Genomic DNA, 23196 nt, shown 5'->3' with positions numbered 1-23196 from the left:
TGTGCTTGATCATTGTAAGTCTTTATTGAACCGACCTCAAGATGGCAGCTTCCAGAGAGACTGCCTCATGACATAGTCACATGACTGTGGCAAGCCAGGTATGCTGTGTAGAACTGCTTGCATTTCAAGTCCAAACATCTCACCCCCCCCACCCCCCTCCAACCTAATAGTCCCAACTGCTTCCCTGCCTAAAACAAATGCAGAAGATAGTCTAAAACATCTGTGGAGAAGTCCAAATCTAGAGGCCATAAATATAAGACAGTCGCCATTAAATCCTATATGGAATTCAAGAGAAATTTCTTTAGCCATAAAATGGTGGGAATATGGAGCTCACTACTGCAAGAAGCAGCTGAGGAGAATATAAGGGGAAGCTAGATAAAGACATGAGGGAGAATGGACTGGGGGGATAGATTGATAGGGGTTGATGGAGAAGAGTGGGAGGAGAGCCCTGTGCAGCAGTAAACACTGGCACATATCTCTCAAGCTGGATAGCTTGTTTCTGTGCTGTGTATTCTCTGTAATTCTATATTATTCTGTTTAAACAACTACAGCTACACATGCACAGCTGTATAACTCGACACAAAACTGGTTACTAACAATAGCGTGGCGGTGGTGGAGGGAGTGAATGTTTAAGATGGTGGATGGGGAGGAGGGGGGGTTGGGCTGATGGTGCTGACTGCTTTGTCATGGTTGCATCTCTGACCACCTCTGAATTGACTCCCTTGAAAAACCAATGGAGATTACACAGATTGCTAACAGCCCCTGTTTTAATTAAACAGTGGCAGCAGAAACACAGCAGCTTGTTGCTGGGTAATTTGCAATTATCCTCCCAGCGCCAAGACTTGAGTAATTTAATTAAGACCCCGTCACAAGCTATAATGCTCACCATCAACTGCCATCCGATCGCGGAGCAGCTGCTGTAACCTGCTCTGCTGATCTTCCAGTTCCAACTCACGAGCACTGTCAAGGCACAAAAGGGAGAAGTTGGGAATGCTGCCAATCTGGGAATTCTGTGCACATCAATTAAGCCGCTCGCATGGCTTGCTAGATCACTAAAACCCGCAGAGGCAGGTACTTTCAGAAGGGAATCGGATCAGTCCCCTGAGGGAGGGAAAAGAAATCAGCAGAGGTAGGGGGGGGCGGGGGGGAAGAGTGGGGAATGGGACTAGGTGAGTTATTCCTGCTGGGAGCTAGTCTGGTCACTGCAGGCAGAATGTTTCCACTGTTGCAATATCCTGGAGGCCTTTGGAATAACCAGGCATACTGTGAGTACAGGAGAATCAGGCCCGAGTCTAAATTTCCAACCACTACGATAGAAAACTGAATGGGGTTTTAGGGATGTAATTCCGGTTATGCTCAGTAATCCATCCTGGACCCAGTTAAAATTAAAATTAAGAAACCCCACAGCAATTCAGTGCTGTTTCTCAAGTGTTGCTACTGGAGCTATCAGCCCAAGGCTTAGATACTGGGGAAGGACTATCGGAATTTGATTGTGGATTTTGCTTCCCACTCCAAAGACTTGAGCCTATAATCCAGGACGGCACATCAGGGGGAGGCGATGGCCTAGTGGTATTATCGCTAGACTATTAATCCAGAAACTCATATTCTAGAGACCCGGGTTCAAATCCTGCCACGGCAGATCGTGGAATTTGAATTCAATAAAAAATATCTTGAATTAAGAATCTACTGATGACCCTGAAGCCATTGTCGGTTGTCGGAAAAATCCATCTGATTCACAAATGTCTTTAGGGAAGGAAATATGTCATCATTACCTGGCCTGGCCTACATGTGACTCCAGAGCCACAACAATGTGGTTGACTCTCAACTGCCCTTCAGCAATAGGGATGGGCAATAAATGCTGGCCAGCCAGAGATGCCCATGTCCCACAAATGAGTAAAAAAGAACAGCACGCTCGACACTGTCAGAGGTGCTGTCTTTCAGACAAGATGTGACACTGTCTGCCTTCTCAAGTGGACCTTAAAGATCCCATGGCCACTATTCCAAGAAGAACAGGGTAGTTTTCCCCATGTCCTGAACCAACATTTATCCCTTAACCAGCACCATTAAAAATAGAACATATTATCTGGGCATTATCACATTGCTATCTGTGGGAGATTGCTGTGTGCAAATTGTGACAGTAACCATTAATACTCTCCACTGAAATAGTAAATGGACTACTCACAATATCATCATTTCAGCTTCGTAACGAACCAGGGCATTCTTTTCCATGACCAATTTGAACCACTTCTGCATCAGTTGAGGTTCCTCTTTTGAATTGAGCTCTGAACGTTTAGATAAAAGGATCCAGTTAGTGGTGGACCTATTGCAGGAAGATCTATCCAATTGTCCATTATACATTAAATTGGGCACATGTTTCATTAAAAACACATTAGAAAGTATCCACCCCACTGGTTACTTTGCATGTTGTGTTGAGATAGGTATTTTTAATGTTAAAGATGTCACTCTACATGTTTTATGGTTTGAATCCATTACACTATCATTGTACAATCTGGCTCCCCATAAATGGATAAAAATTCTTTCCGAAAATCTTTTCATTTTTTGTTCAGAATCTAAATAAAACAAACTGAAGATTTCACTATATTAGAAATTTCATAATAATATGACTATTTTTGTCCTTTAAATTAGTTTTTGCATCTTTCAACGCTTCATTGATGTTTTACTGAGAAATTTGAATTTTATTTGATCTGAAAAAGTGTGTGAATGCGTGCCTGAGAGTATTTCTGTGCGTTTGAGTGCGTGTGCATATGTGAGCGTGTGTGAGAGTTTGTGTGAGAGTGTGTGTATCTGCGTGTTTGAATGTGTGTGAATGTGAGCATGTCCATCTGTGTGTGAGCGTGTAGTATGTGTGTGTGCGTGTCTGTATGTGAGTGTGTGTGTGTACATCTGTGTATGTGAGTGTGTGTATGTATGTGAGTGTCTGTGTACATATGTGTATGCAAGTTTGTTTGCGAGGTTGTGTGAGGGCTGCCACATTCCGCTTGTTTCCATCCGTGTACTTTATTTTCAACCGGCATGATGAGAGTGATACACATGTTAAGGGCAAGTGACGTGCTGATTCCACACAACATTGCTGCCGTGCGCTCCCTCTGCATCCAATTAAGCATGAATATTTCTTTTTTTTCTACCATTTAAAGTTGATGACAGTTCCATTAAGATATGAATGATTAAGCACTTTCTATAACTCGTTATGAAATATTCGGCATGCATCCGCCTTGTATCAAAAGTACTCAATCTTAATCTTGGGATCATAGTGAGTGCACATGCCCGACCTCAATTTTGCAACTGCGATGAAGGAGATTCACTCATGTGGCTCACTCACCGGCATACAGTCCCCAGCAGAGAAACTGCTGGAAACTGCCTCACAAAAGGTTGCTCCATAAGATAAAGGTACACGGAGTTGGGGGTAAAGTGTTAGCGTGGATTGAGGATTGGCTATCTAACAGAAAGCAGAGAGTCAGAATAAATGGGTGTTTTCCCGGTTGCCAATCAGTGACTAGTGGCGTGCCGCAGGGATCGGTGCTGGGGCCTCAACTATTTACCATATACATAGACGATCTGGAGGAGGGGACCAAGTGTAGGGCAACAAAGTTTGCGGATGACACAAAGATGAGTGGGAAAGCAAATTGCGTGGAGGACACAGAGAGTCTGCAGAGAGATTTGGACAGGCTAAGTGAGTGGGCAAGGATCTGGCAGATGGAGTATAATGTTGGTAAGTGTGAGGTTATCCACTTTGGATGGAATAATAGTAAAATGGACTATTATTTAAACGGTGAAAAATTACAACATGCTACTGTGCAGAGGGACCTGGGGGTCTTGTGCATGAGTCACAAAAACTCAGTTTGCAGGTGCAGCAGGTAATCAAGAAGGCAAATGGAATGCTGGCCTTTATCGCGAGAGGGATGGAGTATAAAAGCAGGGAGGTCATGCTGCAACTGTACAGGGTACTGGTGAGGCCGCACCTAGAGTACTGTGTACAATTTTGGTCCCCTTATTTAAGAAAGGATATATTAGCTTTGGAGGGGGTACAGAGAAGGTTCACCAGGTTGATTCCGGAGATGAGGGGGTTAGCTTATGAGGAGAGATTGAGTAGACTGGGCCTGTACTCATTGGAGTTTAGAAAGTTGAGGGGAGATCTTATAGAGACATATAATGAAGGGGCTAGACAGGGTAGAAGCAGCGAGGTTATTTCCACTTACAATGGAAACAAGAACTAGGGGGCATAGCCTCAAAATACGGGGGGAGTCGATTTAGAACAGAGTTGAGGAGGAACATCTTCTCCCAGAGGGTAGTGAATCTTTGGAATTCTCTGCCCAATGAAGCAGAAGAGGCTACCTCGTTAAATGTGTTTAAGTCACAGATAGATAGATTTTTAACCATTAAGGGAATTAAGTGTTATGGGGAGCGGGCGGGTAAGCGGAACTGAACCCACTATCAGATCAGCCATGATCTTATTGAATGGCGGAGCAGGCTTGAGGGGCTAGATGGCCTACTCCTGCTCCTATTTCTTATGTTCTTATGTAATAGGGGTTGGGGAGGTAAATTGAAGGGTTTTTCTGGGTGTGATGGGAGGAAGGGAGGGGTAATGTGCACATGAGGAATGAGAAATCTGAGGGGTCCCAACCATGGGGGTGCCTTCGATAGGACCAGAGTGCCTGTGAAGGAGGATGCCATGCATCTTTCCTGCCATTAACCCGAGGAGTGGCATCTGGCAGGCTTCAAACTCTGTTTTTCGCCCCACATCAGGAATAATCAGAATGAGGTGGGAAGAGACAAACATGGCCGTTAATTGGCCACTTAAGGGCCTCAGTTGGCCCAAAATAAAGGGACAGATGACCCTGTGGGGGAGGGGTGGGGTTGTATTGGGACAAACCAAGGAAACCAAAAAGAAAAACAAAAAGGAGGGTGAAGATGGAAGGGAAAGTTTACAGACTAAAGTTGTGGAACTCACTGTTGGGTCCAGAAAATTGGAACATGTCTAATCAGAAGATGTGTTGTTGTTCTTCCAGTTTATGTGGGCTTCACTAGACCATTGCAGCAGGCCAATGGTGGACATGTCGAACTGGTTCTAATACCTCGAATGCCTCTTTCTGTGGCTCTTGCTGTGACAAATGTCTGATTCCACTACTGAAGGGACCGTGGGACATTCCACTATTTTTAAAGATGCTACATGATGGGCGGCACGGTGGTACAGTGGTTAGCACCGCTGCCTCACAGCACCAGGGACCCGGATTCGATTCCCAGCTTGGGTCACTGTCTGTGTGGAGTTTGCACATTCTCTCTGCGTCTGCGTGGGTTTCCTCCGGTTTCCTCCCACAGTCCAAAGACGTGCGGGTTAGGTGGATTGGCCATGTTAAATTGCCCCTGAGTGTCAGGGGGGACTAGCTCGGGTAAATGCACAGGGTTACGGGAATAGGGCTTGGGTGAGATTGTGGTCGGTGCAGACTCAATCGGCCGAATGGCCTCCTTCTGCACTGTAGGGATTCTATGGATTCTATGAATGGGAGTTGTTGTGGAGGCTACCCAGCGTTGCTTTGTCACAATGGAATTTTAATGACCGAAGTCATGTGTTTGGTACAATTTACTGACTATTACTGCTGCTTGTGGGGATTAACATAGCCAGGCCCGCTTTTAAAAACCACTTTGCAACCTGCTGGAAAAGCATGAATTAAAATTTGAAAAAGAATCTCAATGTTTCGGATTAATGAGCAGAATGAGTCATCTAAGAACACTTCAGTAAATTATTAAATCACGGTCAAAGCGGGCACTGTGCACCATTACATAAAACAAACACTGACCTAAATAAATATTAAGTGTGAGTTTGGTCATCTAACCGTAGACAAGAGACTCCTTTGTCTTTGGAGGCTAATCGTGCTACAAGCTGACAATCCGAAGGTTGTGTGGTTCTGGTGCCAGTGAAGGGAATGTCACTCGTTCACTGAAGGTCACAATCCGGCAATAATTTCACAATATTCCCTGGGTGAAAGGACAACAGGGTTGCCAATCCGACAGCATTGCCCTGGAATCCCCAGGAATTTCAAGTTTAATCTCCCTTTCAATTTCTTTCATTGCTAGTGCTAAAAAAAAATTGGGAATGGAACAACAGAGCGGTTGTTTGATTGGGCGGGGCAATTGGAGATGGAAGGTCACATGATGAAACCTCCAGGAATACATGCGACAGGAGTTGGCAACTCCTAGAGAACGCTGCCCTCTATTGGCCTGCTCAATCCAATTCATTCTGACCACGGGCTAATTTTTAATATCAAGAGGGTCATTCATTACTAATCTATCCCTCTGTCTTCAATTATTGACAGCAACTGGTATTCAGATTCTACCAGATGGACTGCAAAGGTTCAAGAAGGCAGCTCGCAAGCATCTTCTCAAGGGCAACTCGGAAGGGACAACAAATACTGGCCTTGCCTGTAATGTCCATCACGGTTAGGGAGGGAAAATAGGAGAATGGTGGGTCAATAGGCTTGGGCATATAACACAGCGATTATGAGGCTGTAATTCAAGGAAAGTGACATTTCCAAGTAATATAGGTTGTCAAGATTTCTATCCTATGGTATGAGAGACTCTCAAAGCAGCATAATGTCGTGAAAAGAAAGATATTACAAGGTTTAGCATTCAAAGGTTGAAAGCTGTATTAAATGACCTTGATGAAAGAAAGCCATTATACTGCGTTGCTATTGTAACTGTACTTACAACAGTTAGCCCTTGGCTTTTCAATAGCCATGGTAATTTACAAAAAAAAAACCTTTGATAAATCTACTACATAATAGATGCCTGACTAACATCCCAGAATGTGGTGTCAGTTGACAGGTAGTAGAATGAAGATGAGCTACTTACAAAACAGAGAGTGGGTGGGAGGGGGGAGGGGGGAGGGGTTAAAGATCGTTACTCAGAGTGACAAATGGTGGGGACTGGGAGTGGTGTTCCACATGAGTACTGGGGCCACAGTTGATCACCATTTTCATAATTTGAGCTCAGGAATCGGAAGCACAATTTCAAAATTCACAGAGAGCACCAAATTAGGGCTGCAGTTAGTGTACAGGGCTGTGACACAATGCAGGAAGGCATAGGTAACCTTGCTAATGAGCATGCAATTTTCAAATGAATCCCTCTATAGATAGGTGTGAGGTGGTACGTTTTGGCAGGAAACATAAGGAGGTCATATGCTACTTGAAAAATAAGTATCTAAATGGTGTAGAGGAAATGATGAATTTGGGGGTACAGGTTCACAAGTCATCAAAAATAGCAACATAGATTAATAAGGCCATTAAAAAAAGCAACAAAACATTTCTAGAGGGACAGAACAGAAAAGCACATAGTAATGCTATACTTGGACCCAACCTTAGTTACAGTAAGAAATCTCACAACACCAGGTTAAAGTCCATCAGGTTTATTTGGAATCAGGAGCTTTTGGAGCGCTGCTCCTTCATCAGGCAAGTGGAGAGGATCTCCAAGAAGATCATGCATATCGACACAGACCCACCCCAGTCCAACACTGGCGTCTCCACATCATGGCTACCATCGACACCGCAAACCGCCAGCTCAAAGTGGAGAGGACCTCCAAGAAGATCCGGCATATCGACACAGTGTCCACTCACCTGATGAAGGAGCAGCACTCCGAAAGCTCGTGATTCCAAATAAACCTGTTGGAATTTAACCTGGTGTCGTGAGACTTCTTACTGTGCCCACCCTAGTCCAACGCCAGCATCTCCCCATCATGGCAACCTTGGTTAGACTGCACTTGCAGTATTGAGGATCAGTTCTGGTCCCCATTTTGTAACAAAGATAGAGAGGCATTTGAAAAAATACCAAAAAAAAGATTTACCAGAGCTAATTGGTTATATCTATCAGGAAAGGTTGATCAGAATGGAGCTCTTTTATTTAGAAAATAGACTGAAGGTTAGTTAGCCTACGGACATTTAATAGAGTAGATTTGAGGAGATGTTTGCGCTTGGGCAAGGCCAGAACCAGGGACCGAAAATATAAGCTGGTCACAAGGTATAGTGAATCAGATTTTACAGGCAATAATGTAAAGGGTTAACTCTAATGATAGCTACTGAACATGTGTGTAAGGAGCTGTGTCACAGCAATGTCACTCACTGAGAGGAGATGTGCAAAACATCAGAGAGAGTAGTTCCAGCTATGTCCTGGTCTTTTTTAACCTTTGTAAATAGTGCGTATATAATGGGCGAGATTCTCTTGTCTCCCTGCGGCTTGTTTCTCAGCGGTGGGAGGCAGCACGCTATTGGCCAGTGGCGGGATCTACTATCACTGGAATTTCCCATTGATTCCACCCCAAGCTACTGGGGAAACCCGTGGCAGGGTGCACCGTCAGCGCGACCGGAAGATCCCACTGGCGTGAAGAGCCGGAAGATTTCCCCCCTAATATTTTTGAACAAAAGATCAATGCCTTCAGCAAGATCTCTTCTGGAGTAAGAAGCCAATGAAGATAGAGGCAGCAGTGACCACACCCGCTGAGAAACAGGGGAAAATGGCAGGAAAAGCCTCAAATGAAGCCCAGCAATAGCGCGGAGCAGTGGGTGAAGGACTTTGAGGCCACCCTGCCACTACATGGGGGACAATCAAATAAGAGGGAAGCCCAGCATCCGGCAGAACAAGCAGCCTGGGAAAAGACAATTGTGAATGAGGGTGAGGAACGGTGACCACTTTACCCCTACCAACTATAGAAGGCCCCACATAGGCTGAGCAATGGCAATATTGGCAAAAATGTTTGACCCAGTACCGCAACACCTCAACCCTTGTCAGTAAAGTGAGCAAAGATCAAGTTGGGATTCTCCCAAAAAGATTCTAAGTGCCAAATTTGCTTATAAACCAGAGTAAATCCCGCTGGTTTTTCAGCGGAGTGGCTGGCAGCATAGTGCTGTCAGCGCTGAGATCGGCGCATGTGCAGTAGCCCCGCGCTGCTGGTCTCCTGATCACTAGCCAGCCCCGTGACCCTGCATCCCTGGCTGTGCGTCCCTCCCCCACCCCCCCGACTGCTGGCCTCCCAGGACAGCCCTGGCCTGCCTCGATGCCCTCCCCCCTCACCCCCCCCCCCACCCCCACCCCCCCCCCGCCAGTTAGCCCCGATAATCTCCCCAACCGCCCCGCACACCGCAGTCCCAACCCGCCCCTCTCTGCAGCTCTGACAGTGCCCCAGCCCCGACCTCCCCGGCAGGCCAATCCCCCACCTACCCCGATGGCCAGCCCTGATCGCTGTCCACCCTCCCTCTGTCACCGATCCTGACAGCAGACTGGCAGCGGGACCCCACCCCCATCCCTACCGATCGCCCCCCAGCGGCCCACCCCCATTAGGCCCTGCCTCCGCTGGCCCCACTCCCTTGACAATGCCCGATGGGCAGTGCCAAGGTGCCCCCTGTGCATTGCCACTTTGCCCCTTGGGCTGTGCCAGGCTGGCACTGCCAAGCTGGAAATGCCCAGGGGGCACCCCCCCCAGCTGTGACTTCCTGGAAGGGGCTTCAATGGCCTCCCCTCACCTCAGGGGGGCCGGGCTGCCAGCTCTCCATTAGTGGCGAGCTGTTGTAAACCCTGCTGGAATGAAACACTCCGGTGGGGGGAGAGGGGGGGGGGGGGGGTGAGGCTAGTGGGTCCAGAGACCTCAGTCCCGAGCCCGCCAATGACATTAAAATTACAACCTAAATATTCAAATCAGCTATGCACTTATTTCTGGCGCGGAACAGATGACGCTGGAAATCCAGCAGCCGGAGGCTGCGACGCCCAGAGGGAAGCCCGCTACACGGCCTCTGGTTATATCACCTACTGCGCAGTGGGCTTGGAGAATCACCCACCCCCCCAACAAGTTAGCACTTTGTTATACAGTGTTGGGAGCATAGCTGATGACATGGTGGCCAGACAAGTGGTAAAGAAGGTGATAGCTCCCCATGAGGATGTCATCAGAACCTTTGATTCATACCTCAGTATTTATAAATATTTCATGAAAGAACAAAATTTAAGCGGCGTAGACAATAATAGGGATTGACTCATTCATTGATTAATTGTATCGCTGAGCTGAAAATTGTGAGTTTAGAACACTACAAAACGACCCTGATCAAAGATAGTACAGTTGTGGACATTTTAGATGTGAATTTCTAAGGCTTTTGTCAGAGGTATGAAGAAAATTTCCCCAAGAACAGCCCGATGAAGTTGTCCAATTTGTGGGTTATAAAATTTCAAATGTGGTAAGGCAGCAAGCAAGGAAATGCCCTGATAAAGTATCATTTTCCAATGTCCCCACTGTGGTGGAAAGAAGGTCCACAGGCAGGAAGAACGCCCATTTTAAAATGGTCTGCTGTTCCAGGAAATTTGCATTTAGAAGACAGAAGGATAAATCAGTTCAAGAAACTTCCATTCAAGAAACTCAACTTGACTTAAAACGCTATGAATCGGTTTTCATTGCTATAATCACAGGAACAAATTGTAGATCTTTCATTTCTCTTTCAGATGAGGCTGGATGCAGCGGGTGACAGATGCGCCAAAGATGAAGGTGATCGGCATAGTGGTTAGCACTGCTGCCTCACAGCGCCAGGTACCCGGGTTCGATTCCGGCCTCGGGTGACTGCGTGGAGTTTGCACATTCTCCCCGTGTCTGTGTGGGTTTCCTCCGGGTTCTCCGGTTTCCTCACACAGTCCAAAGTGTGCAAGTTAGGTGGATTGGCCACGCTAAATTGCCCCTTAGTGTCCAAAAATGTGTAGGGTGGGTGGATAGCCATGGTAAATGCACGAGGGTATGGGTTTAGGATGGAGGGGAGTGCCTGGGTGGGATGCTCTTTTGGACAGTTGGCGCAGAGTCGATGGGCTGAGTGGCCTCTTTATGCACTGTGGAGTTTCTATGATTCTACCAGTTGCAAGATAGCATTCCAGACCTTAATTTGCTCTTTTGGGAAAGAATGGAAAAGGATGATGACCAAGATGCTACTGTGACTTGTCACAGGAGGAGATTGTTAAACTTGCTTTACTTTTTGAAGACAGCATACATTCTGATGATGTTCCAGAGATGTACAAGCTCACTGAGGAGCAAAGTGAAGAGTGAAGTGAAGAAGCAAAGTGAGCTAAACCGCAGCCTACAGAAAAATAAATTCCTGCTGTAGTAACAGGAAAATCATCATTTTTGTTCAGAACATTCTTCTCTTTGTCCGTCTGATACATTCGTGGGTGAGAATTACATAATTATGACTGTATAAGGCTTTGTCTGTTGCAGTGGTAGAAGTTTATAGACCACCTACAGCTATATAAATCTTCACAGGAGCTGAAGGAGCTTCATTCATTCAGGCAAGGGTAGCCAGCTGTCCAAGCTTGCCCCAAAGTACAGAGTAAAAGGGAAAGAAAAAAAGAAAAGGAAAATCTCTGTTCACTGCCGTGATGACTTCAGCCAGGCTAATGAGGTTGGCTTGCTAGAGTCTGAACTACCTGATGAGTCCTACCGCTGGGCACCGCAGGGGCGGCTGGGATGTATTATCGACCCTGATAATCACCTTTTGGTTTGATGTTTTAAGTTTCCTTTCGACTTTGTTTTTGGTTTGGGCTGTTCCCCTCTTCCTTTTGGGGAGCTGCCCCTTTTACTTTGTCCCTAAGTTAATTTGAGTTCGTTTACTTGATTGGTGTCGAAAGAAATACCTGATGAGTCCTCTGTTCCCCCTCCTTTTTGGGGAGCTGCCCCTTTTAATTTGCCCCTAAGTTAATTTGAGTTCGTTTATTAGGTTGGTACCTTAAAAGAGCTACCTGTGAGTCCTAATTGATGGTTAAATCAGGGAGTCTCATGCTCCCTATTTAAAGCAGGTGTGTCAGACTCCCAGCCTGCATTCAACAGGAAGCAACTGGAGAGCTGGCAACTGCGTCTGGACTCGAAGCGTCAGCTCTTTTCTCTCCTTACAGATGCTGCCAGACCTGCTGAGATTTTCCAGCATTTTCTCTTTTGGTTTCAGATTCCAGCATCTGCAGTAATCTGCTTTTATTTACGTACTGGACGAGGTCTAATTTGCAGGGTTATGGGGGGAAAGGCCAGGGAGCGGGAATAATTGGATAGCTCTTTCAAAGTGCCAGCAGAGGCTATATGGGCGAAATGGCCTCATTCCCTGCTGCAAGATTCTATGATATTAAACTCGCAAAAAGCCCGCATTTAGATATTTGCATATAAAATATTTCAGTGGGTTATAAGAAATTGTGAGACTACTTATTCATCCTTCTTAGTATTTTTTTCAAACTGCTGGCTGAAAATAACGAATGTTTGATGGAAACGAGACAGTGGTCCTGGATCACATATAGAGAATCCAGGTACAATGCTGTAACGTTTCAGTTACATGGCTATTATTCACAAGGCCTAGAAACATAATCGCACCATAGCAGATTAAGAAACCTGTAAATAAAAAGCATTGATCAGTGAAGGTGACTCTGAAACAATTTGATTGTTGTATTCATGGAATAGAATCACTACAATGCAGGAGGAGGCCATTCAGCCCATCGACTCTGCACTGACTCTCTGACAGAGCATTCCACTCAGGTCCCGTAAACCCACATTTACCCTGCTAGCTAGCCATCCATCCCCGCCCCTCCCCACCCCAACATATCTGGGAAGGTTAAGAGGCAATTTAGCTTGGCAAATCAACCTAACCCGCACATCTTTGGAGTGTGGGAGGAAACCGGACCATTTGGAATAAACCCACGCAGACATGGGGGGAACATGCAAACTCCACACAGACAGTCACCCAAGGTATTAACCCAACTAAAACACCAATGTCCCTTAAACCGGCTGTCCTGATCACTTCTGGGCCTGTATATGACTGCAGACCCATACTAATGTGATTGACTCTCTGAAGTGGCCTAGCAAGCCATTCATATTAAGTTGTATTAAACCGCCAGCGGATCATAAAAGCGGCATGCCATCATTCTCTCAAGAGATGGGCAATAAATGGCAGCCCGACCAGCGACATTCACAACCCAAGAGTCAAAAGGGAACACAAGCTGAGCAAAGGTAAGTACCTGACTCGCCCCGTAGAGTTTTCTCCAACAGCACACCACGTTCTTCCAGTACTCGCTGTTTTTCTTCGACTTCCTGCAGCTGACGCTGAATAATCTGCCAGAATAAGCCTCTTTGAGCACGTTTTCAATGGACATGTCACATTGTAAAAACAACCCCCACTGAAAATGTCGGTCAAACTCTCCACTTCTTATCTGGTTCAGAAACGTCAGTCGCATCACCCCCGTGTTGCCACAGGTGAAGAAATATTATGCAGCGAACACATACTGGGGCCAGTTGTTCAAAAAGTTTAAAAGTTTATTTCCTACTGTCACAAGTAGGCTTGCATTAACACTGCAATGAAGTTACTGTGAAAATCCCCAAGTTGCTACACTCTGGCACCTGTTCGGGTACACTGAGGGAGAATTTAGCATAGCCAATGCACCTAACCAGCACATCTTTCAGACTGTTAGTAGTCTGGATGGTTAGCCTAACCCAACTGTCAAGGAACTGACAGGATCAGATGAAACGCTGGGTTAACACCCCACACGATTTTACTCCACATTGCAACCAGTGGAGAGCAGTGTTGGGCAGGCTCCCACAGGATTCCCACTGGGCAACTTAAGTTAAAATGATTGAGCCAATGGTGGAAATCCTCTGTCCTCGTATGCGGTTGGAATTTCCCGGTGCCGCTGCAAGTGAACGGGGTTTTGCCTGAAATGCCAAATTCTCCATTTTCACTCGTAATGGGTCCTGCCATGGGGACCAGGCCAGAGAATCCCAACCATAAACTGTCCCATCCAATTTGTGAGCCACATGTGGCTAATTAGGAATCCAGATGTGTCAAATTACAAACCTGACTAACGAATAGAAAAGAATACTCTCATGGGTCATCTGATCTTAATATTCCTTCACATGGTGTATGTGTATGAACTTTAACCTTTTTGGTGCATTTCTTAGAGCCATAAAGGTTTACAGCATGGAAACAGGTCCTTCAACCCAACTTGTCCATATTGCCCAGTTTTTACCATAAAGCCAGTCCCAATTGCCTGTGTTTGGCCCATATCCCTCTATACCAATCTTACCCATATAACTGTCCAAATGCTTTTTAAAAGACAAAATTGTACCCGCCTCTACTACCTCTGGCAGCTTGTTCCAGACACTCACCATCCTCTGTGTGAAACAATTGCCCTTCTGGATCCTTTTGTATCTCTCCCCTCTCATTTTAAACCTATGCCCTCTAGTTTTAGACTCCCCTACCATTAGGAAAAGATGTTGATTCTCTACTTTATCTATGCTCCTCATTATTTTATAGACCTCTATACGATCATCCCTCAGCCTCCTACGCTCCAGAGAAAAAAGTCCCAGTCTATCCAGCCTCTCCTTATAACTCAAACCATCAAGTCCTGGTAGCATCCTAGTAAATCTTTTCTGCACTCTTTCTAGTTTAATAATATCCTTTCTATAATAGGGTGACCAGAACTGTACACAGTATTCCAAATGTGGCCTTACTAATGCCTTGTACAACTTCAACAAGACGTCCCAACTCCTGTATTCAGTGTTCTGACCAATGAAACCTAGCATGCTGAATGTCTTCTTCACCACCCTGTCCACATGTGACTACACTTTCAAGGAGCTATGAACCTGTACCCCTAGATCTCTTTGTTCTATAACTCTCCTCAACACCATACCATTAACTGAGTAAGTTCTGCCCTAGTTTAATCAACCAAAATGCATCACTTCGTACTTATCTAAATTAATCCCCATCTGCCATTCATCAGCCCACTGGCCCAATTGATCAAGATCCCATTGCAATCCTAGATGGCCTTCTTCACTGTCCACTAAACCACCAATCTTGGTGTCATCTGCAAACTTACTAACCATGCCTCCTACATTCTCATCCAAATCATTAATATAAATGACAAATAGCAATAGACCCAGCATGGATCCCTGAGGCACACCGCTGGTCACAGGCCTCCAGTTTGAAAAACAACCCTCTACAACCACCCTCTGTCTTCTGTCGTCAAGCCAATTTTGTATCCAATTGGCTACCTCACCCTGGATCCCGTGAAATTTAACCTTATGCAACAACCTACCATGCGGTGCCTTATTAAAGGCCTTGCTAAAGTCCATGTAGACAACATCAACTTCACTGCCCTCATTTACCTTCTTGGTTACCTCTTCAAAAAACTCAATCAAATTTGTGAGACATGATTTTCCACTCACAAAGCCATACTGATTGTCCCTAATCAGTCCCTGCCTCTCTAAATGCCTGTAGATCCTGTCTCTCAAAATACCTTCCAACAATCTACCCCTACAGACATCTCTTGTTAAAATGGGTGAAGACTGGGATTTTCTAATGCCAGTAAGAAGTTTAACAACACCAGGTTAAAGTCCAACAGGCTTATTTGGTAGCAAATGCTACTAGCTTTCGGAGCGCTGCCTCTTCGTCAGGTGGAGTGGAGAAATGCTCACAAACAGGTGTTGTTAAACTTCTTACTGTGTTTACCCCAGTCCAACGCCGGCATCTCCACATCATTTTCTAATCTCCCCAGTGGACCAGCCAAACGTCCATTAAAATTCGGCAGGCCTGGATGACCCTGTGTCAGGTGGGGCCGGAAAATCCTGCCCAAAGTGTCGCATGTTTGAGAGCTTTTTTCACCATTGTGGCATCTATATTTCCTTGATCACTGAATGTGGTTGATGTTTGTGAGGTAAATATACAAATGTGTGAAGTGTGTTTACCCTGGATTGTGTATGAGGTGTTCTTTTAACTAAAATTAGTGCATGGGCTTCAAACAGTGTTGCCGTAGCAACACCCATGTTAGTCAGCAGTTTCTATTGGACAATACTTGACAACAGCATGGAAACAGGCCATTTAACTCAACTTCTGCAGAAGGATCATTTAGATCCAAAATGTTGACTCGGTTTCTCTCTCCACAGATGCTGCCAGAGCTGCTGAGTTTTTCCAGCATGTTCTGTTTTTATTTCATTTGACTCAACTGATCCTTTAGACTTCCCATGAGCCTCGTCCCACCCTAATTACCCCTTCTCTGCCTACTCCAAAATCCTTCTGTTCTTTTTTCCCTCATTGATGCATCAAACCTTCCCCTAAAAGCATGTGGCATACACCTGTTTTTAAATTCATTTACAGGATGTGGGCGTCACTGGCTAGACCAGCATTTATTGCCCATTCCTAGTTGCCATTCAGAAGGTGATGGTCGTGCACTGCCATCTTGAACTGCTGCAGTCCCTAGAGGTGTAGGTACACCCACAGTTTGGCAGGAAGGGAATTCCAGGATCTTGACCCAGCGACAGTGAAGGAATGGCGATATATTTCCAAGTCAGGAAGGTGAATGACTTGGAAGGGAATGTCCAGGTGGTGGTGTTCCCGGGTATCTGCTGCTCTTGTCCTTCTAGATGGTGGTGGTCGTGGGTTTGGAAGTTGCTGCCTAAGGAACCTTTGGTGAGTTCCTGCAGTGCATCTTGTAGATGGTACACTCGGCTGCCACTGTTCGTCAGTGGTGGAGAAAGTGAATGTTTGAGGAAGGGGTAGCAATCAAGCGGGCTGCTTTGTCCTGAATGGCGCCAAGTTTATTGAGTGTTGTCGGAGCTTCTCTCATCCAAGCTAGTGGAGAGCATTCCATTACACTCCTGACTTGTGCCTTGTAGATGGTGGACAGGCTTTGGGGGGGTCAGGAGGTGAGTTTCTCACTGCAGGATTCCTGGCCTTTGACCTGTTCTGGCAGTCACAGTATTTATATGGCTAGTCCAGTTCAGTTTCTGCTCAATGGTAACCTCCAGGATGTTGATAGTGGGGGAATTCAGTGATGGCAATGCCATTGAATGTCAAGGGGCGATGGTTAGATCCTCTCTTGTTGGAGATGGTCATTGTCTGGCATTTGTGTGGTGTGAATGTTACTTGCCATTTGTCAGCCCAAGGCTGGATATTGTCCAGCTCTTCCTGCATTTGGACATGAACTGCTTCAGTATCTGAGGAGTCACAAATGGTGAACATTGTGCAGACATCTGCAAACATTCCCTTATGATGGAAGAAAGGTCATTGATGAAGATGATTGGGCCTAGGACATTCCCATGAGGATCTCCTGCAGTGATATCTTGGAGCTCAGATGACTGACCTCCAACCACCACAACCATCTTCCTTTGTGCCAGGTATGACTCCAACCAGTGAAGAGTTTCCCCCTGATTCTCATTGACTCTAGTTTTGCTAGGGCTCCTTGATGCCACACTCGGTCAAATACTGTCTTGATGTCAAGGGCTGTCATTCTCACCTCACCTCTGGCATTCAGCTCTTTTTACATGTTTCAACCGAGGCTGTAATGAGTCAGGAGCTGACCCTGGCAGAACACAAACTGGGCATCACTGAGCAGGTTATTGCTGAGTAAGTGACGCTTGATAGAACTGTTGGTGACCACTTCAATCACTTTGCTGATGATCAAGAGTAGACTGATGGGGCGGTAATTGGCTGGGTTGGATTTTTCTTGTCTCTTGTGCACAGGAACTCACTACCACTCCACTTGGTAGTGAGTTCACACCGTCTTCAATGCAAAGCAATTCCTTCTTTATTGAATCTGTTAGTGGCTATCTTATTGTTATGTCCCCTTTGTTCTGGACACACCCTAGGAGAAAGCAGTTTCTCCACATCCAGCGTCATAATCCTATGTAACTTTACAGCAATTAACCTGGTCACACCTCAGCTTTCTCTACGAGAGAAATGCCCCCATCTGCATTGTAACTAGAGGCAATATTGGTGTCTATGGAAGACACGGTGATTGGGGGTGAGGCAGGGAGGCGTTAGAAGCTGATGTACTAATGCAATGGGCCTCATTCTTCACTCTTACACTAGAGGATGGAAGTGTACATCACAAGACAGAAACCATGCTAGTTTGGATCAGAAGGAGACAATCTAATCAAGATGTACAAGCCATCAGGAAATCTTGAAGATCATAGAATCATAGAATTCCTACAGTGCAGAAGGAGGCCATTCGGCCCATCAAGTCTTCACCGAGCACAATCCCACCCAGGCCCTATTCCCGTAACCCCTCATATTTACTCTGCTAATCCCCTGACACTAGTGTCAATTTAGCATGGCCAATCAATCTAACCTGCACATCTTTGGAGTGTGGGAAGAAACAGGAGCACCCGGAGGAAACCCACGCAGACATGGGAAGAATGTGCAAACTCTACACAGACAATGACCCGAGGCGGGAATTGAACCCGGGTCCCTGGCGTTGTGAGGCAGCAGTGCTAACCACTGTGCCACCGTGCCGCCCTAAGATGTGCTGGCTACTCATAGGTAATTAACTATCAAAACTCCTCATTCTGTGATCAGTGGATTTTTAGGTGAGGGAATATGCAGCTGAATGATCATGTCCAGTGATATGAATCATATGTTTATGGGATGTGGGCATTGCTACCAACATCATTCTCAAAGTGCATTAGCAGTTCCACTCATATTACTTTGCCACAGGGCTTGAAACTATAACCATCCTTTGAGATATGCAAGCGTTCCTCATCTACTCTCTGCTGTTATTGGCTTTGTCTGAAGGTAATGCCAACTCATTTCTGGACTCTACCTGAGCTCTGTGGAGTCGCTTTACTTCCTCCTGTTTCACCTGCTGCAGAGCAAAATTCCGCATCTTCCTCTTCCTCCTGAAGCTCGGACCTTCCTGAAAGCAGAGGAGACAAAACTCACCAAATCACCAGAGACCAATCATTCACTTCCACGGCACAATGGAATGAACTCACATATATACAATACAGTTCACGACCTCGGGACATTCCAGAGCACTTTGCGACCACATTTTGAAGTGTAGTCACCATTGAAAAGCAGGAAACATGGCAGCCAATTTACAAAAAGCAAGATCCCACAAATAGCAATCTGACAATAGCCAGATCATTGGGTCTACTGTTACTGTTTGAGGGTTGAACATCAGTAATTCATTGTGGGTGTGAGACAGCTTAGCTGTAAATATAGTATCTCTATCCTAGTTTATGGGAAAACCCACTAAAAGGTTGACAATCTTGGTGCTATGGGCCAAGTGCTGGCAAGTCCAAAGAAAGAAATAAAAAGTCCAAAGATGTGCGGGTTAGGTGGATTGGCCATGCTAAATTGCCCCTTAGTGTCAGGGGGACTAGCTAGGATAAATGCATGGGATTATAAGGTTAGCGCCTGGGTGGGACTGTGGTCAGTGCAGACTCGATGGGCCGAATGGCCTCCTTCTGCACTGTAGGATTCTATGATTCTATGATTCTAAGTGGGATTAGGTAGGCAGGTCAGGGTATTTCATGCATTGGTGCAGACTCGATGGGCCGAATGGCCTCTTCTGTGATTCTGTGATATTTCTCATCTGAGGAAATGTGGGGTCTAATTAAATTTTGCTTATTTTCCAGGAGTAACTTTATCAGAAAGGGTTTGATCTTTTTGGAGCACACCATGTAGAGTGCAAAGGAGATTTACCAGGATGCTGCCTGGTTTGGAGGGTAGGTCTTATGAGGAAAGGTTGAGGGAGCTAGGGCTTTTCTCTTTAGAGCGGAGGAGGATGAGAGGCGACTTAATAGAGGTTTACAAGATGATGAGGGGGATAGATAGAGTGGATGTTCAGAGACTATTTCCTCGGGTGGATGTAGCTGTTACTAGGGGACATAACTATAAGGTTCATGGTGGGAGATATAGGAGGGATGTCCGAGGTAGATTTTTTACTCAGAGTGGTTGGAGTGTGGAATGGACTGCCTGCTGTGATAGTGGAGTCGGACACTTTAGGAACTTTCAAGCGGTTATTGGATAGGCACACAGAGCACACCAGGATGATAGGGAGTGGGATAGCTTGATCTTGGTTTCGGACAAAGCTCGTCACAACATCGAGGGCTGAAAGGCCTGTCCTGTGCTGTACTGTTCTATGTTCTCTGTTCTATGTGCCATATACGAAACACAGAAGGCAATATTTCATTTCACAGTGAGTTTGGGCCCATCCAAAAATGCAACCTCCACTGAAAAGGGCAAATGCAGTGGACACCTGGGAACACCACCAGCTGGAAGTTCTCCTCCAAGCCAGACCTTGTCCCAGCTTGGAGCTATATCCCCGTTCCTTCACTGTCACTGGGTCAAAATCCTGGAGCTGTCTTCGTAACAGCACGGTGGGTGTACCTACACCACAGGGATCGCAGTGGTTCAAGAAAATGGCTCACCACCACCCACTCAAAAGCCACCAGGGATAGGCAATAATGGCTGGCCTGGCTGGTGAAGCTCACATCTTGTGAAATGAATAAAAAGCAAGTTCCTTTTATGTAAAAATTAGTTGGTAATTGTCAGCAAATCAAAACTGGAAGGAAAGACAGAAAATTAAACTGACAATTCTGCAGTGTCTTTCAGACCGTTAGGATATTTCAAACCACTTTACAACCAATTAAATACTTTTGAAGTGTATTTTATTCATTAGTGTCACAAGTAGGCTTACATTAACACTGCAATGAAGTTACTGTGAAAATCCGCTAGTCGTCACATTCTGGCGCCTGTTCGGGTACACTGAGGGAGAATTTACCAATGCACCCAACCAGCGCCCAACCAACGTCTTTTGGACAGGAAACTGCAGCACCCGGAGGAAACCCACGCAGGCACCGGGAGAACTAGGGGATTTTCACAGTAACTTCATTGCAGTGTTAATGTAAGCCTACTTGTGACACTAATAAATAAACTTAAATGTGCAGACTCCGCACAGACAGTTACCCAAGCTGGGAATAGAACCTGGGTCCCCGGCGCTCTGAGGCAGCAGTGCTAACCACTGTGCCACCCATGTGCCGTGTAGTCACTGATATGATGTAGGAAACACTGTGACCAATTGTGCATAGCAAACTTCAGTGTTTTCAGGGATTATTGGTTTGGGAAGTGAAATCTCGCAAACTCCAATTAATCCTGAGTGAATTGTATGCACACTCCACCGCATGTTTGCAATCTCTGTCTCTTTATTGATATGTTAATGTAGGGCAGCAATCTATTGTGCAAGTTGCTGTTTTTAGTTCATCTTAAAACTTTATTTCTTTCCCCTGTTGGTCATGTTCCTTTAATTCACAAACCTGCCCTCCACACAAGGCCCTAAAGGACTTGCAGCCAGTCCCCATGACACAGGGAACGGAGAGAGAATGGTGATATATTCCTGATCTCACTGTGGATTGATCATATGTTTCAAGATGGCGCCGGATCCTGGCTTTGCAAGCTATGTATGGTATGATTTTTATGGATAGCACGCAAAACATTACTTTTCACTGTGTCTCAGTACACGCGACAATAATAAATCATATCAAATCAAGAGCACTGTGATAATGACCAGATAAACTGTTCTCCCTTATTGATATTGGTTGAGGGATACATATTGAAAAGGGCACTGGGAAGAACTCCCCTACTCCTCTTTGTAATTGTGCCTTGGGATTTTCCACGCCCACTTGAGAGGTGTGTTTCACGTAGAGACGCAGAAAATAGGCACCTTAAATTGACAGATGGAGACAGAAACCCTTCAGGACGATATCCATTCCACAGTCCAGATGGTGCCTCATATTAGTAAACCCAGAAATAAAAATAATAGGAAACCAAATAAACTCTAGAATAGGAAAGGAGTTCCTTTCTGGTGGGAAACAGTTAAAATGCAGCTAAATGATATGATTTTGATTTGATTTATTTTTTGTCAACATGTATTAGTAAACAGTGAAAAGTATTGTTTCTTGCGCGCTATACAAACAAAGGATTAGACAAGGTAGATGCAGAGAGGATGTTCCCGATGGTGGGGGAGTCCAGAACCAGGGGCCACAGTCTGAGGATTCAGGGTAGACCATTTAGGACGGAGGTGAGGAGACATTTCTTCACCCAAAGAGTGGTGAGCCTGTGGAATTCATTACCACAAGAAGTAATTGATGCCAAAACATTGAATGTATTCAAGAGGTGGCTGGATATAGCACTTGGGGCGAATAGGATCAAAGATTTTGGGGAAAAAGCAGGATGAGACTATTGAGTTGGATGATCAGCCATGATCATAATGAATGGCGGAGCACGCTCGAAGGGCTAAAAGGCCTCCTCCTGCTCCTATCTTCTATGTTTCCGTGTTTCTAAAGCATACCGTTCATAGAGAAGGAAAGGAGAGAGTGCAGAATGTAGTGTTACAGTCATAGCTAGGGTGTAAAGAAAGATCAACTTCGTGCAAGGTAGGTCCATTCAAAAGTCTGATGGCAGCAAGGAAGAAACTGTTCTTGAGTCGGTTGGTGCGTGACCTCAGACTTTTGCATCTTTTTCCCGACGGAAGAAGATGGAAGAGAGAATGTCTGGAGTGCATGGGGTCATTAATTATGCTGGCTGCTTTGCCAAGGCAGTGGGAAGTATAGACAGAGTCAATGGATGTTAAATTTGTTAAATGGTGTTAAATTTGCACCAAACCTTACTTAGACCAAAATTTCATAGAAATCATAGAAACCCTACAGTGCAGAAGGAGGCCATTCAGCCCATCGAGTCTGCACCGACCGCAATCCCACCCAGGCCCTACCCCCACATATTTTTACCCGCTAATCCCTCTAACCTACGCATCCCAGGACTCTAAGGGGCAATTTTTTTTTTTTAACCTGGCCAATCAACCTAGCCCGCACATCTTTGGACTGTGGGAGGAAACCGGAGCACCCGGAGGAAACCCACGCAGACACGAGGAGAATGTGCAAACTCCACACAGACAGTGACCCGAGCCAGGAATCGAACCCGGGACCCTGGAGCTGTGAAGCAGCAGTGCTAACCACTGAGCTACCGTACAGTTCTGTTCTCCATATTACATAAAGTACAAATGGACAGATGGATGTTACCCGAACTGAGATACGTTTCAGGAAAGATTGAACAGACCGGGGTTCTTTACTCTAGAGTGAGATAGAGGCTTTTAAAATTGTGAAGGGGCTTAACAGGGAAGATATAGAGACATGTGGGCAAGATGCAAGAGAAACCTCCCCATTGCAAATTCTCCTCCAAGTCACACATGAAAAATATCATCGTTACTTCACTGTCGCTGGGTCAAAATCCTGGCGCGGTCTGCCTAACAACACTGTGGGTGCAGTGCCTCAAGAAGGCGGCTCACCATCAACTTCTCAAAGCCAATTAGGGTTAAGTAATCAATGCTGACCTTCCCAGCAATACTCACAACCCAGGA

At 45.6% G+C, this 23196-nt stretch overlaps 1 protein-coding gene across 1 annotated transcript in view; it reads right to left on the bottom strand.

Moving 5' to 3' along the window:
• The window catches only part of mical2b (microtubule associated monooxygenase, calponin and LIM domain containing 2b), a 267163-nt gene that overhangs the window by 6857 nt on the left and 237110 nt on the right, over positions 1–23196 (bottom strand). The window contains 4 exon segments of the mRNA XM_078221390.1: positions 887–960; positions 2183–2282; positions 13027–13120; positions 18601–18693. Coding sequence (XP_078077516.1) covers positions 887–960; positions 2183–2282; positions 13027–13120; positions 18601–18693 — 361 coding nt within the window.

The sequence above is a fragment of the Mustelus asterias genome, chromosome 9, assembly GCF_964213995.1.
Source record: "Mustelus asterias chromosome 9, sMusAst1.hap1.1, whole genome shotgun sequence".
NCBI lineage: Eukaryota > Metazoa > Chordata > Chondrichthyes > Carcharhiniformes > Triakidae > Mustelus > Mustelus asterias.
This window is presented reverse-complemented; position numbering and strand designations above follow the sequence as displayed.